We start from the raw sequence: 16,937 nt of genomic DNA, 5'->3' as shown, positions 1-16,937 counted from the left end.
ATAAATGGTTTCAACCAGTGGTGAACATGATGCTGAAAACTTGGTCTCTGTGCACTGGTGCCAGATCAAATCTCAGAGACTGAATTTGGGGTAAAGTAGAAAAGGATAGCTTTATTTCTTTACTAGTCGTAAGGGGACACACTGGGATCCTGCCCTCAAAAACAGTGACCCACTTGGGAGTATTTAGTAAGGATCTTTATAGCAGTGGTTCCAGGGTGGGGTCCATGATAAGATTAGGGTGTGTGCACTCTTTTAATCTGATTTCTGGTAATCTCATGATGCCTTTCTCTGGTTCCTTTAATATGGCCTCAGGTGTTCTCTGGAATGAAGAATGCTAAATCCATTCCATTGGGGTTTTTGGTTCTCAGTTCAGGACTTTCCTGGTGGCTCAGAAGTTAAAGTGTCTGCCTACAATGTGGGAGACCCAGGTTCAATCCCTGGATTGGGAAGATCTCCTGAAGAAGGAAATGGCAACCCACTCCAGTATTCTTGCCTGGAAAATCCAAACCCATGTCCATTGAGTCGGTGATGCCATCCAACCATCTCATCCTCTGTCATCCCCTTCTCCTCCTGCCCTCAATCTTTCCCAGCATCAGGGTCTTTTCCAACGAGTCAGCTCTTCACAACAGGTGGCCAAAGTATTGGAGTTTCAGCTTCAACATCAGCCCTCCCAATGAACACCCAGGACTGATCTCCTTTAGGATGGACTGCTTGGATCTCCTTGCAGTCCAAGGGACTCTCAAGAGTCTTCTCCAACACCACAATTCAAAAGCATCAATTCTTCAGCACTCAGCTTTCTTTATAGTCCAACTCTCACACCCACACATGACCACTGGAAAAACCATAGCCTTGACTAGATGGACCTTTTTTGACAAAGTAATGTCTCTGCTTTTTAATATGCTATCTAGGTTGGTCATAACCTTCTTTCCAAGGAGTAAACGTCTTTTAATTTCATGGCTGCAGTCACCATCTGCAGTGATTTTGGAGCCCCCAAAAATAAAGTCTTCCACTGTTTCCACTGTTTCCCCATCTATTTCCCATGAAGTGATGGGACCGATTGCCAGGATCTCAGTTTTCTGAATGTTGAGCTTTAAGCTAACTTTTTCACTGTCCTCTTTCACTTTCATCAAGAGGCTCTTTTGTTATTCTTCCTTTTCTGCCATAAGGGTGGTGTTATCTGCATATCTGAGGTTATTGATAATTCTCCTGGCAATCTTGATTCTAGCTTGTGCTTCCTCCAGTCCAGCGTTTCTCATGATGTACTCTGCATATAAGTTAAATAAGCAGGGTGCAATATAGCCTCAATGTACTCCTTTTCCTGTTTGGAACCAGTCTGTTGTTCCATGTCCAGTTCTAACTGTTGCTTCCTGACCTGCATACAGGTTTCTCAAGAGGCAGGTCAGGTGGTCTGGTATTCCCATCCCTTTCAGAATTTTCCATAGTTTATTGTGATCCATACAGTCAAAGGCTTTGACATAGTCATAAAGCAGAAATCGATGTTTTTCTGGAATTCTCTTGCTTTTTCATGATCCAGCAAATGTTGGCAATTTGATCTGTGGTTCCTCTGCCTTTTCTAAAACAGCTTGAACTTCTGGAAGTTCATGGTTCACATACTGCTAAAGCCTGGCTTGGAGAATTTTTAGCATTATTTTAAGTTTGTTTCTAATAAGAGCTTAAAGATTTAGTTATATGTATCCCTTGAGGGGAAACTAGGACCCTGTCCTAAGACTGCACTGTTGTTTCTTGGCTGTTCTTCCCATGTCTTTGCATCCTCTCCCTTCCTTGATTACCAAAAGGTGAATAGGTCCTCTGGGGCTCTGGGAAGGACAGAGGCTGGAGTCTGCTCCTTACAAACAAGGAATGGGGGACACAGGCTTCCATATCCAGGAGCCCCATAGGATCCTGCTTAGTTTCAAACAGGCAGCTCTAAAGGAACATGTTTACAGAAAGTGTACAAATATTTCCTTGTTCTGATTTTGAATATAACAAAATCTCTTGTTTCCTTTCTTTCTTTCACCATGGACCCATCTCTAAGCAGTATTCCACTGAACTGAAGAAGCTGTACTGCCAGATTGCAAAGACATGCCCCATCCAGATCAAGGTGATGACCCCACCACCTCAGGGTGCTGTCATCCGGGCCATGCCTGTCTACAAGAAGGCCGAGCATGTCACTGAAGTGGTAAAAAGGTGCCCCAACCATGAGCTGAGTCGTGAATTCAATGAGGGTAAGGAGAATGGGGGTCTGTGGCTGTTCAACTAAGCTTGAAATAGAGTTCCTGTGGAGTTTTGTCTGGGATCCACCTATCTGTTTCCAACCTCTTCAATCTGATGGCAGATAAGTCTACCTTTTTGGCTAATAAGACTGGGAATAATGTTGAATAAATTTCAGGCTTTCACAATAATTAAACTGCTTATTTTAATATTGGTAATTGCTGGATGACCTGGGCTTGCCTCTCTTCTCCCTGTTTCTTCCTTCCCTTCTGTCGGGAGAGTTGAGTAATTTCCTGGGTTCTGTCTTGTGGCAACAAAGATTTGAAATGGCAGACCAGTGTTACAGCTCAGTTACAGCTCAGAGTTTTATTCAGCAAACAAAGGGTAGTACACCCTGGAGGTGTGAGGGTGGATCGACCCCAAGGGAGAGGCCTCAGTCCATCTTGGCTCTTTCTTTTTGTTCTTTTTGTCTCCTCTCCCTATGCAAATTAGGACTATCTATGTTCCACCTGAAGTTCTCACTCCCACTGCAGTCTGCAGATTTTCTTTTGTTCTGTTATTGTGGGCTTTTCCCTTTGTCTTTTAGCCACCACCATTTTAGACTCCTTTTTCCTTTTCCAACTACCTAACACTCCCCCCCCCCCGCCTTTTTTTTTTACTGAGAGGATTTAAGGAGAACAGTGTGGCCTCTGATCTGTTGGTCCCTTGCTAAGGGCTTCAGTACCTCTCCCAGGGTGATTGGCAAGGCTGGACCAATTAGGGTCTAGAAGGGTAAGAGAAAGGAGCATAAAAAGTGACAAATATTAAAAAAAAAGAGAGAGAAGAAGAGGAAAATGGGGAATAAGAAAAATAAATGAAGACAAATAACAGATAAGAGGAGTAAATGGGAAATCTAGAACATGAGCTTGGGAGGGGAAGCAGTAAAGTGAAGGACTGACTGTCAAAGAGCAGGTATCTTGGGGCCAGGTATCTTACAGCCTTTAAGTGCTGTATCCATAGATAAGTTAGGTCCCAGGCTCTGAGCCTCAGATCCAGTAACAGTTTTACAGAAGTGGTCATTATTTCCAAGGGTCCTCTTATATTTACTGTTCTAAAGTTTATGAAGGGAGGCTGAGTCAAGAACACAAAATAGTTGAAAGGAAGGGCAAGAGAAAGCATAAAGATTCATGAAAGAGCAATGAGGAGATAGGAGGATTGGGAGTTAGAATACCTTTTATGGAAATTATGTGAAAAATAGGAAGATTGGTAGGTTACCCTGAGTATATGTATGTAGAGAATATAATAGGTGGTAAAGAAAAAGTAATGAAGAAAGATAGTAGATAGAAATTTTAAAAAAGAAAATAAAGTTGAAATCTCTCCACCTTAACACAACTAATTTTTACTTATTAATTTCTAGTCCTTGTCTATATGACCTCATTATCCATACCTCTGCATCTTACCTTTCACTTAACAATATGCTGTAGAAGTTATTCTCTATAGCTAGGCTTCATTATTGGTTTCCATAACTGCTCTTGATCCATCAAGATGACATAACCATTTTTTTTGTTGTTTGCTTTTTTCTTATTTTTTAGCATAGTAGTTATTTAAAATTTTTGCCATAATATATGATGCTTCAGGCAACAGAGAGCATCTTGATATACGAAGCCTTTTACTTTGAGTATCAGTTACTGTAGAATGAGAATATAAGACCAAAGGTTAAAAACACCTTCACAGCATTAACTCTTGGAGCAGCATCTTTATTTTTGAGTTCTACCAGGTATCACATTTTGTGAAACTTTGCTTATGTTCCTTTCAAAACTTGCTCACTTTTTCAAGCCTCTAACCTGGGACAATTGCAGTACAACAAATAAAGTTAGTTTCCCATCTTTATGACCAAAGTAAAATTGTGGCTTCATCATGAAGAAAAGAATAGGCAAAGTGAAAGTTATATCCTTGCCATCCATAGCTTCTTAGTGTTTTAAATGGTCAATTTGGGGGCAGTGTTTTCTGTCATGCAGGTGTATTTTTTAAATTAACTTGTTCCTTTTTCTTCCATTTTTCAGAGAAGCTGGAAAAATGCCCTGTATGGGTCAGCTTAGAAATGTAGTTATAGAGTTCTCTACAACTTGAATTGTTTACCTTGAGCCCAGAAACATGGGACTGTTCCCTTAAATATAGATGACCATTCCTGACCTTTTTATGGCTATAAAGGTTGTGATACCTTCATGTGTTAGATCTCTGGCAACAGGATCTAGTCTTCTTTTCAAGCATGTATATCTCCTATATCATACAAACTATTTCTTTGACCACCAGTGTTCTGTCCATAAAGTTTCATTTTATTTTCTTTGTTTTGAGGGTAAAGAGCTAATTTTTTTTTTTTTTTCCCCATTCTGCAGGACAGATTGCCCCTCCCAGTCATTTGATTCGAGTAGAAGGTAACAGCCATGCCCAATACGTAGAAGATCCCATCACAGGAAGACAAAGTGTGCTGGTACCTTATGAGCCACCTCAGGTAAGCAGATAAGGACTGGGCAGACTTGAGAGAGTATTACTTTTAGTAATAGGAGGTGTTTCAAGCATATAATTCTATCTTAGTTATAAAATAGGTAACTGTTTTTGTATTTATTCTTTCCCTTCTCTTCACCAGGCACTTCTCTATCCCCCTTCAAAACTGCTAAATTTGTACCAAATTTGTTCTTGTTAACATGGCTCTGTTGCCCATGTTCTCATCTTAAGGTAGAAAATAATTGAATCTACAGTTGAGTTTATACATGGCATTATTATCCAGAGATCTTAATTGAAAATTCAGCTGGTAGTGGATGTACATGAGTACTGGAAGCATGTATTTTTCCCTCATAGCTCAGTCAGTAAAGAACCTGCCTGCAATGCAGGAGACCTGAGTTCGATTCCTGGGTTGGGAAGATCCCCTGGAAAAGGAAATGGCAATCCACTCCAGTATTCTTGCCTGGAACATCCCATGGACAGAGGAGCCTGGTGGGCTGCAGTCCATGGGGTCGCAAGAGTAGGACATGACTTAGCAACTAAATCACCACCACCATTTTTACGCTATCCTGAAAATGGGAGACCCTAAAAGGGATCTCATAGTTGAAGTTTGAATGTACAGGATGGCAGATTAGAAAAGCAGCGTGATGCAACAGAGACAACACGAGAGTGGTGAGACCAGAGACCCTCGATTTGGTGACTCACTCTGTAGACTTCTAGCTTAGAACTCTGTGTCTCTAGGTTTCAGATTGCTTCATCCATAAATTAATCTTCTGGACTAGATTATTTAACTCTGAATTCCAGACTGTTCTTTATAGAAGTATACATTCACGTGTGTGTTATACTGTGTTATCCATATCATAAAAATATCCCTGGAGCATTACTGCTATAGTTAGTAATTTTTTCATCTCTAACTTTTCATATATGTGATGAACCCTGTTTGAATTAAGTGATAGGGATCAGCTTGCAAGTGAATAGGGTCAAAAATGGTAATTTTTAAAAACCCTTTCATACTGTGCAGAGGGTCCACTATTGCAAATACTAGCTTTAAGCTTCCTAAGAGCCAAGGCGAAGAAGAATCTACCGTGGGTTTTGCAGTTTTTTAGAAGACAGTATATCACTTGATCAGAAATGGAGTTGTTTAAGTAAGTGAGAATTAAGAAGGAAGAAATGAGAAGAAAGAACATTAGTTCAAGTCATTGTTAACATCGACTCTCTTCCTCCCTGTGTTCAGGTTGGCACTGAATTCACGACAGTCTTGTACAATTTCATGTGTAACAGCAGTTGTGTTGGAGGGATGAATCGCCGTCCAATTTTAATCATTGTTACTCTGGAAACCAGAGAGTAAGTGGCATTTGCAGAACTGTCATTCTGTAGAAACTCTGGGCACAGGGCAAAGTGAAATTGTGTTTGTTTTATCATTACCTTTGCATGTACAACAGAGAGCTACCCTAGATTTTGTCCTCTGTGCTGTAAATCCTTGCTGCAAACACTTACATAAAGATCTAAGAAAGTGGAGACAGAACAGGGTGGGTAAAGGTAGAAGAGAAAAAAAGAGTTGGGAAGGTGTTCAAGTCACTTCATACCTGAATTCTTGACATTTGACTGGAATAGTTTCTGATTAGACAGTGTTTGTTTTCATGTGGGCCATGAGGCATTTAACAGTTTCTCTGAATAAGTCTGAGCTGCCTAAGGGGATTTTATCTGGAGACATCCACTGGCTTAACTCAAGTTTCCTTCAAAATATGTAGCTAAATACAGCTGTTCAGCTAATGGCTTGGAGGTTCTTTGCAGAACAAATGGATGCTATTTACTAATATTGCTCATGGCGTGTAAGCACTTTTGTGTTCTGCCAAATGCTTTGGGGCCCATCCTCAAAGCAGCGTTGAGTTGGTGGTGGAGCTGGTGCACTGGTGATGGCCAGCAGGGGGCTTTTCAAATTCCTTTCATTTAACCCTTTCTTCTCCTCTTTAATTCCTAGTGGGCAAGTCCTGGGCCGCCGCTGCTTTGAGGCCCGGATCTGTGCTTGCCCAGGGAGAGACAGGAAGGCAGATGAAGACAGCATCAGAAAGCAGCAGGTGTCGGACAGCACAAAGAACGGTGATGGTACGAAGCGCCGTAAGTAGCTGTAGTGGCCCAATGGGGTAGGGCTCAGTCTCCGCCAGATACAGCACCTGACGGGTGATGTTTGAGAAGCTGCAGAATAAGACCTAAGGGCTTTAGAGACACGTTTATGAACTGAAGCTGCAGCTCTTGATGAAACGGATTCTGGGGGTACACTATAGCTTTGCAAAAGCAGATCATCATGGAAGATTACCCAGCAATCCTCCAGACATGACTCCCAGACCAGTAGCATCAGCATCATCTGGAAGCTGGGTAGAAATGCAGACTCTTAGTTTGCAGGCTTGCTGAATCAGAAGTACTGGGTGTGAGGCCCAAGGATCCATGTTTTGTAAGCCCTGTAGGTGCCTCTGTTGCCAGCTGAAGTTTGAGAACCAGTACCTTAGCATATTTATATCCATTTATCTTTCTGTTATTGAAGGTGAGGGTTGAAAATGCCACCTGCCTACCTCCTGAGTCTGGAGAAATAGTGAGACTTAAGAGTGCACTTCATAAAGCACAGTTTGGGGAATATGCAGCTGTGGGTTTCTTTGAATCTTGACATGTAGGACCCACTCAGGGCTTTAGTTACATCATTTATAGTGAAGCTGGTGATTTAGATCATTTGGTTTCAGACTTGTTTTTTTAAGCGATAAAAGCTTTTTAAAAATGAAGTATTTCAAGGAGCTCAAAACAGCTGAAAGCAGAGCTGTTCTAGTTGAAGGGGTGGGAGTCAGGAGTGGGCTTTGGTTTCATGCTTCACTCACACCCCCCTTGCATGTCAGGTACTCACCCCCAGAGGTCTCATTCTTCAGGTCACAGAGTTTGAAAACCATTGATCCACCCAAGCTACTAAAGCATGAGATTTAATTTTAGAAGATGGCTTGCATAAGCCTACTATCACTCTAGCAAGTGTTTTGAAATATATCACACTGTGAATTATATCCTGAAAAAGGTTTTCATCTTATTACTGATTCGTATGCAAAAGAAATAAAATGGTATTGAATTTTGCAGAACAACTTGTTGTAACAACTAACCTTTATCATCTTTGGGCTGTTCAGTGTGATTTGCTTTTCCAGTTTTTTCTCTCTGATTATTATTCAAACAATCATATATACAGTACTTAGATTATATATACACTATCAATAGTATATGTACTATCAATAATTATATCTCCACCCTAATTCTCCTCTTGAGTCTGTCTGTTGACCTAGCTCCATATGCTTCCCTGAGCACCTCAGTTACCTACCAATCAAAAACTTTCAGTAAGAACAATTATCTGAACTCCAGTAGGAGAGTCATCTCTATATTCTGGGTCCTGGGTATAGTTTCTAAATTTTGGAAACCTTTAGGGATATATAAAATTAATTCCCTGATTTTACCAAAGAGAAAACCGAGGTCCCAGAGACTGCTTGTCAGAGGCTATGTGATATTCGTACTAACATGGGAGGGGGGAACTCACAAGGTTGAATGCACAGACAAGACGACTCTTACAAACTGCATTTACCTCCTTGGAAGATAAATGATCTGAAAAATAAAACACAATTCCAATTTATCTTCCTGTGCTGAGCAGCTGTTCACAGTCACACTCCAGTAAAACACAGGGATTCCTGTAGCACTGCTTAAGCCAGAGGCCATTTCCCAGCCTCCCTACACCCACCTCCTGTTTTTCCTTCCCTGTTTTGCCTCACCTCCCCCCACCCCACTCTCATTATTGTTAGGTTTACACCTAATATAAAAGTAATCCTCACTGGTTGAATGGCTGCTTAGAACTGGAAATTCTAATCTCATCAGTGTCAGTGGTGCTACTGTCTGTTTAATCAGTGTATTATTGCTTCAGAAATGTTCCCAGGATGAAACTTGCACTTTTCCTCCACCAGCTTTCCGTCAGAACACACATGGCATCCAGATGACATCCATCAAGAAACGAAGATCCCCAGATGATGAACTGTTATACTTACCAGTGAGTCTCCCTTGGGTATTCGTGCTGCTTCATTTTCACCTTCTTTGAATGAGCTTTTACTCTGTGGTCATCTTTTGATTATCTGTGAATGAGAATGTGAAGAGGGTGATAGTGGCAAGTGAGATAAAACAGAAAACCTACTTTTTTTTTTTGCAAAATTAGGAAATTATGCATCCCCTCTAAAGTTCCAGAACAGATTAATAAGTGTGGGCTCTTCCTCTTACTACTGACCCAGTCAGAACTACACTACTAGTAGAGTTCTTCTTATGCAAATCTTTAAAATTAATTTGTCTTTCATTACTGAAGAGTGATAAGATGATCCTAGACAGCCTGGTCATACCAATTTAGGACTAAAATTTTGTCAGAAGGCATTCACAAAGTTGATATACTACTATAGAGTATTGCCTGTGATTTCTTTTGCTGCTGCTGTTGCTGCTACGTCGCTTCAGTCGTGTCCGATTCTGTGTGACCCCATAGACGGCAGCCCACCGGGCTCTGCCTTCCCTGGGATTCTCCAGGCGATTTCTTTTAGGGAATGCTAAAAAAAAAAAAAACAAAGCTAGGCAGAATCCTCAACTATATGGGAATGGCCATATATTGTGTAGGAGCATTGTTCATTCCTACAAGGAATATAAGCCCTCTCAAGGTCACAGGGTGCCCTTTTTTAGATTATAGTTGCAGTTCATTTAGTTCTTATCACCTTAGGTCTTTGCCATCTAGAGTGGCAGCTTTGGTAATCAGTATTGCTCTTAAGATACAGACAAGCTGGGCCAGAAGATTTGGCTGGGATTGAAATCAAGCCACAGGTTTGGGTGTGCCATGTTCACTAGCCCTTCCTTTTGAGGCCCTAAAGGTCAGTCAGGTCAGGGATTAGACTGCTTGCTGGCAGAACAGTCAGACAGCGAGTTAGCTGAGATTCTCAATGTCTTGTTTCTCAGGCCACATATGGAAACTAGTATGTGAACTCTTAAACATTTTCCTGCTATACTAGATATTCTGAAAGCTCTAATGTGTCTTCAGCTGATGAGATAAAAACCACTTTGAAGAGCTGTTTCTTTAATGAAATTTCAGTTTGTACTAATGGAGGAAATACCCTATAAACAGTTACATCTTATTTTTAGTGAAGAATTAGCCAGACTGAAATGTGTGAAGAAAAAAAAAAAAAAACAAAACTCTTCATTTAGCATGAATTTAGTTGGTGTTTGTTGAATGGCAGAAATGCTAGACTCTGACCATTAGAGATCATTAAGGTACAATTCTTACCTTCCAAGACCTTGTCTTCTAGTGAGGAGACAAAAAGGTATAATAATGAAATAAGCACTTGAGTAAAGTTAGGGGTGACACTGTGGGAGCTCCCAGGAAGGATGCATGACTTGGCCTAAAAGGTTGAGGTCAGGAAAAGCTTCTCAAAGAATATGATGCCAGAGCTGGGATAAGTAGGAATTAACCCAATAAAAGGTAGAGAAAATCTTTCCATTTCTGAATTCTGACAGGGAGGGGACAGGCGACGTGCCAGGGTGCACAGAGTGACGGGCACTCGCTCTCAGGGTCAGGCAAGTGCTCTTTGTTCTCCACTCGCCTTTCTCTAGTCCCGGTTCCGCTCAGACTTCTTAAAGTTTTTAAGAGACTCTCTTAAAGAGGGAAGCACATTTTATCCCTGCTGAAAACGTGTGTCTTTCCAGATATAATTACAGTTAATTCTAGTTATCTGTGGTAGTTATCCTTTAAAAAGTCACTGTGGACACTGTATGATCAAATACTGAATCATTGCTCCTATGAAAAATACAGGATTAGATTCCTATGAGCTTCTGATCACATTTTTAGCAACTGATCAATGCATTACCTTGTTTCATGTGTGTTTCTTATTTAATATATGCTGTTGATTCATTACTGGAGGAGGAAATGGCAACCCATGCCTGTGTTCTTGCTGGGAAAACCCCATAGACAGAAGAGCCAAGCGGGCCAGTTTGTGGGGTTGCAAAGAGTTGGACACAACTGAGCATGCCTGCACGCATGCACATTGATTCATTAACATTGAATGCACAGTCCGTGCCACTACAGCTCATGGCTGGACTAAGCTTACCTAACATGAATTTTCTCCATAAGGCACATTACAGTGTATTTGCATTTAGGAGCACTAGAGAGCACTGACAGAGAAGGCAATGGCACCCCACTCCAGTACTCTTACCTGGAAAATCCCATGGGCAGAGGAGCCTGGTGGGCTGCAGTTCACGGGGTCGTGAAGAGTCAGACACGACTGAGCGATTTCACATTCACTTTTCACTTTCATGCATTGGAGAAGGAAATGTCAGCCCACTCCAGTGTTCTTGCCTGGAGAATCCCAGGGATGGGGGAGCCTGGTGGGTTGCCGTCTATGGGGTCACACAGAGTCGGACATGACTGAAGTGACTTAGCAGCAGCAGCAGAGAGCACTGGAGCTGCCTTTGGGAACTATTTTAAACCAAAAAATTTACCTCCAAAAAGCACAGAAAAGGTAAAAAAAAATTGGCCCTAAATATGCTATGAGAAGGACACTTATTTCCAGCATAAGAGTTGAAACAAGAGGTTGGAACATCACCTTCTTCACCCTCAGCTGGGAACATGCACACTGGGACACTCAACTGTTCGTCATTATGCCCCTGTCTGTGAAGTATTGATGTTTGTGTTATAAATAGATGTTAGCAAGTAGGTGAATTAGTCCAAGCAGAATCCACAAATAAAGAGGATTGACTGTACTTCTGATAGTTCTACAGTCCTTCATTTTTTGTCTCTTTCCTTCTGCTCTTTTATGTAGGTAAGGGGCCGTGAGACTTACGAAATGCTGCTGAAGATAAAAGAATCCCTGGAACTCATGCAGTACCTTCCTCAGCACACAATTGAAACCTACAGGCAGCAGCAGCAACAGCAGCACCAACATTTACTTCAGAAACAGTGAGTGTATCTCTGTGTCATTTTAGCAGATGTGCTTAAGATGACTGTGCATTCAGATCGGCCACAGGGTGGTTGTTGGGTGATGTAAAAGGTGAGGTTGTGAGACAGCAGAACTTGGTAGGTTCACATGAGCTGGTCTGGGGACTCCTTTTTCTGCTTCAACAGTCTTCTATGTTTCTTATAACCCTCCCTTTGACAAGTTACACCTATATTCTGAAGTTGAATTGAAACCATTTCAAGTGAATTCTGAAAAAAGACTCACACTGATAGAATTAGTTTTCTTCTCTATGCCCCTAATCCATACACATCTATCAACAGTAGAATTTTGAATACACCCTCTATTCTATTAATAATGTGTCTATTTAAAATCACATAGTGTTTCCTCATCCCAATATCTTATCTTGTCCCTCGCCTGGGATGCACACAATCCACTTTTGGGACAATCGTTATAGACTAGGGACAGCACATAGGTTTCACGATAAGTGACTTCTTTGCTGTGTTGAGGATTCAGAGTCCTAGTGCCTGGTCATTAGGGAAAATCTGGATGCATCAGGGCAAAATAGAGCCACATTGCCAATGTTTTAACATCCTCATTCTAGGTCTTCCAGCAAGACATGTTTACATTAGTGAGGCCAGATTTTGCAACCATTTTAGAATAGACATACAACCTATTTTTATGTTCATTTTACCTTGATTCTCGGATCTTTGATGATGGTGTTTTTAATAACTAACCAGAACAGACTAGCTCTTATGAAAGAAGGGAAATTGGTGAATCAGAACTCTGATTTATACTTACCCTTCTGTGGTTAAGAATAATCACTTGTGAGCTGAAAAACTATTGTGTCTAAACCGAAAGTATCGCCAGAGTCTCTGTAGATCAATGTAAAATGTAGACATTTTACACTTCAGGCAAAAAGAAATGAAGCCAAAACTATCTTGCCTATGACAAGATTGTCTTTTACATTAGGAACACAAATGAACAATAAATAATGGAACTTTTCTCATTTATTATTAACTACTCTAGAGAAATACCTATGAAAAGCGTAATAAAAAGGTATTGTTTTTCTTTTTTAAATCAAAATAAATGCAGTTGAGGAGGTTGGACTGCATCTCTGATACTCAGGAGGTGTTCTCTGAGCCAATACCTACTGACTATGGCGTATGGAGTGGGCAGCAGAGGAACAAAACAGACGTATACTCTCTCTTTAAAGGACTTCAGGCTCTTTGACCATTTAAGACCTTTTTTGCCTGGAAGGGATCTCGCCATTCCCTTCTAGCACGGAAGTTTTGCAAATCATAATTATAAGGTTTTATAGTAAGGCTGACTGGAAAGTTGAATCAGGAGGTTCCCTGGGGATATAGAGTACTCCAGAGGAAAATTAGAATTCAAGGTTACAGAATTCCCATTGTCAATCCTTATATAAGACTTAAGATATCAGATAGAAATATATATTAATATATTTAAGTGCAAAACTGATTTAGTTCTTATAAACTCATACAAAGATCAAAGAAACAGACCTTGTAACATCCTTTACAGACCTATAGGGGATAGATGCCTTCTCCAAGTTACTTACATCATACTATTAAGACAGACTCCCAGATCGTTTTCAGTTCACCCTGGAAATGTTTGACTTAGCTAAAATAGTGTCAGAAGAGTTACTCAATGCTGAACTAGTTGCTCCATTATTTCCTGTCTTTTTTCCAGTTAAAGAGAAAAATTTTGTCGATTTTAAATAGTGTGGTTTGTAGATTCTGACCTCCTACCACACAGTTTGGCAATTTTTTTTTTTTTTTCTGTAAAGCACCAGTAGCAAATATCTTAGGCTTTCTGGTCCATATATATGGTCTCTTGCAGCTCCCCTGTTCAGAAACAGAGAAGCAACCACAGACAATATATAGACAAACGAGAGTAGTTGTTACAATAAAGTTTTATTTTATGGACACTGAAATTTGAATTTCATGTAATTTTCATTTGTCATGAAACATTTTTCTTTTGAATTGTTTCCACCTTGTAAAAATGTAAAAAGCATTCTTAGTTTATGGACCAGATTTGGCCTATTCACTATAGTTTTCCAGTCCTCTTTCTAGATAAAAGAGTGGATTCTCCATGACTTCTTGAGGTTCATATTTTTTTAATAACAGTATTTGGAAGGTAATCTGTATATCCTAAAGTAGAGAAGTACTAAAAGATTTTAAGAAGACTTTTAGGGTGCCATTTCAGAACAAAACAATAGCAGCCTTTATCAGAGGCCTCTCTTCTCTTTCTTCTGGCTGAAGAAATTAGACATGCCCATCTAGATGCACAGTATGGTTCCTCATCAGCCAAGACCAGAATAGTTGACATGACACATATAACAAGCTTTTTACTGAGGATCTGCTATGTGAAAGCCTTAGAAACAGAGATGAGACACATGTGTTCCTGCCCTCCCATAGTTTACAGTATGGTGGTGACTTACCAGAACACTATTTGAATCTTAAATAGCTTCTGGAAGTTTATTTTCAGCATCATGTAAGTTTGTAGGACATTTTAAACAGTTTGTCTACATCATACAATAGAAAGAATAGTTTTGTGTCATAATTTTAGAGATTTTACAAGCCAAGAAAATCTACTCCAGTCAGTTGAGGGCATGTGCATTTGTTCATTTACAAGGGATCCATGAGTATACAGAGTTCTGTGTCTCTAGATGATGAGTTATTCAGAGCTTATAACTTCTCTAGCCTAACTGGCTGACATGGCTCTAAACGGAAATTATTTTATTATAATTCATATTTCATCAAACCATCTATTTGATCAAAGAAGAAACTATATCTTAAAATTGTTATTTTAAGAAGTTCAAAAGATTTTAGAGACATATTTTCACTTTTTGCATGTGTGATCACAGATGAATAGTGAGCAATTAGTAGCCCTGTACTTCCCTGTGGTGTCCGTTTGTATGTACCATTGCATGTTTTTGACTGTTTGTTTCCACAGTGTATAAAAGCTAACTTTAGCTGTGATAACTTGTGCATGGAAATGTAACAGACTGCAAAATGAAATCTTTGGAAAATATAGACATTTGGTCTAATTATGTCTTTGTTACATTATATTTACCTGGATTTCCCTCCATTGTTTGATATACATCTATATAAATTATCCAGTTGCTGTATTCTTCAGCTGAGTTTTTTCAGCTCTTTTATTTTTATGCAAATCTCCAAGAAAAAGCATGAATAATTAGACAAGCAAAAACAGAAATGTAATTCCCTGGCAATCATTTGAAAATAATACATCAACTTAGAAAATGCCTATGATAGCCTGTGAGTTCTTTGCAAAAATTTAGTACCAATATTATGCTGATGAGGAATCAATTTTATACTTTTCTTTATAGTGGAGGGAAAATCAGTGGGAAGGGAATACATTTTGTACAAAGTAGTAATGAAATATTTTCAGTTTTAATTGCTTCTGTTAGTGTCCCAGTATGTATTTTCTCTCTGTTTGCTTCTCATTTGTGCATGGTTTTCCTTTTTCAAAAATTCCTTCACAATTACCTTCATGATCATAGGCTTTCTGGAGGATAAATCTTCATTGAATTTTTGTGGCTCTAATTGTTATAAGTAGGTTTTATACAATGTATAAAGAAATTTTATTTTAGTTGATTGGAATAAACATAAGGAGTTATGTTCATAAAAGCCAAAATCTAGTAAGAGGACAAGTTGGACCCATTCTTGCCACTAGACTCCTTACCGTCATATTTTCAAGGGACATTAACTCTTAAGACAGTTTTTCAGAAGCCACTTGAGACCTTCTTAGCAATTCTTTTGACTTGTGTACTTTAGAGCGATAATATCTCTTTTTCATTATTTTTTCCTTCTGTAATTTACTCTCCTCCTTGGCTTTCATCCTGATCTGAAGCCAGCATTACTTTGTTAAAATTTTACTTAGCCTAACACTGGAGAATTATTTTTGAGTTTCTACAGGATGGATTTTTACTTTAATTTTGATACAAACATGGACATTCTGAGGAGCTCTTAATGTTTCCTTCTCCTGTATGATCAGATCACTTTATGATAGCAGCTCACTGGTCAGATAGGTCATAGAATATAAGAGCAGAACAGGAGCTTCAAGACCTTAGTTCTAGCCTCTTTGTACGTAGCTGGGAAAACTGAGGCCCAGTTAACTACCCCTGTGAGTTCATAGCTAGTTCATGGCAAAGCAGAGATCAGAATCAGATCTGAAGGATACAGCTCTTTACAATGATTTGGTCAGCTTCATTAGTTAAGAAAGTTATAAAAATAAAACCAAGTGAAAGTTGCTCAGTCGTGTCCCACTTTTTGTGACCTATCGACCCATGGACCATACAGTCCATGGAATTCTCCAGGCCGGAATACTGAAGTGGATAGCCTTCCCCTTCTCCAGGGCATCTTCCCAACCCAGGGATTGAACCCAGGTGTCCTGCATTGCAGGTAGATTCTTTACCAGCTGAGCCACAGGGAAGCCTAGTTAAACCAAAGTAAGCACTTACTCCCACTTTTCTGTCTCTGTATCAAGTGGTTACTATTTACCTTTGTAGTTTCATTGTAAAGTCCTATTTCTTTAGGCTTATCTAGCTATGGTTTTCTTCAAGAATGTTGATCATTTTGCTTCAAATTCATGTATCTGTGAGAGAAGCAAGTAATATTTTCAGAATTATCACTGTGGGAGAAAGCAGAAGACAGAAATCTTTCTGAGAGATGTGATTAATACCGTATTTCTAAGTTTGACTTAGAAATCTTCCATCTTCCGCATTTCCAGATTATTTGATTGAAATTGCTAGTTTCATAGATTTTTTTGAAAAGGTTAATATGTGGTTCAACCTCACAGGTCATGGCAATGCTCAAGCATTTATAGCTTACTCAGTTAGTTTTGAACTTCACAGAGATGTTGGGACGTTGTCAGGACAGAGAGTTACTCGCTCTGAGTTGGTAATGATGAAAAATATCCTCAAATTAATTAAATTCAGATAGATTAAGTCACATTTCTAAGTTCTTATGTCTCACTGTAGAACTTATCTCAGTTTTAGGTCTCAGTGTGTACCCCTGTGGTCCAGACACTTTTATCGTAAGTGAAAGATGATTTCTGCATGTTATCTCATTCAACCCTTTGTCCAAGTGAAGCCCCAAGATGTAGTATTCACACAAAAAGTCAAAGCCATTGTTCTTTATTTGGTAATAAATTACTTCCCTCCTATTAAGAAGTTGTATTCTGGCACCTTCAAGATGATCCCAATTCTTGCTG

The 16,937-nt window shown here is 39.6% G+C and overlaps 1 protein-coding gene across 11 annotated transcripts in view; it reads left to right on the top strand.

The window, feature by feature from the left end:
- The window catches only part of TP63 (tumor protein p63), a 246,930-nt gene that overhangs the window by 211,891 nt on the left and 18,102 nt on the right, over positions 1 to 16,937 (top strand). For 8 of the 11 annotated variants that reach the window (XM_043473428.1, XM_043473426.1, XM_043473430.1 and 5 more), the window contains 6 exons: positions 2,039 to 2,225; positions 4,587 to 4,702; positions 5,927 to 6,036; positions 6,674 to 6,810; positions 8,673 to 8,755; positions 11,550 to 11,686. In XM_043473428.1, coding sequence (XP_043329363.1) covers positions 2,039 to 2,225; positions 4,587 to 4,702; positions 5,927 to 6,036; positions 6,674 to 6,810; positions 8,673 to 8,755; positions 11,550 to 11,686 — 770 coding nt within the window. The remainder of the gene's footprint in view (positions 1 to 2,038; positions 2,226 to 4,586; positions 4,703 to 5,926; positions 6,037 to 6,673; positions 6,811 to 8,672; positions 8,756 to 11,549; positions 11,687 to 16,937) is intronic. The other 3 variants (XM_043473427.1, XM_043473431.1, XM_043473435.1) reach the window with 1 other exon arrangement.

Source organism: Cervus canadensis, chromosome 7 (genome assembly GCF_019320065.1).
Source record: "Cervus canadensis isolate Bull #8, Minnesota chromosome 7, ASM1932006v1, whole genome shotgun sequence".
Classification (NCBI taxonomy): domain Eukaryota; kingdom Metazoa; phylum Chordata; class Mammalia; order Artiodactyla; family Cervidae; genus Cervus; species Cervus canadensis.
Note: the sequence above shows the minus strand (reverse complement) of the source record. Positions and strands in the feature narration are given on the sequence as shown.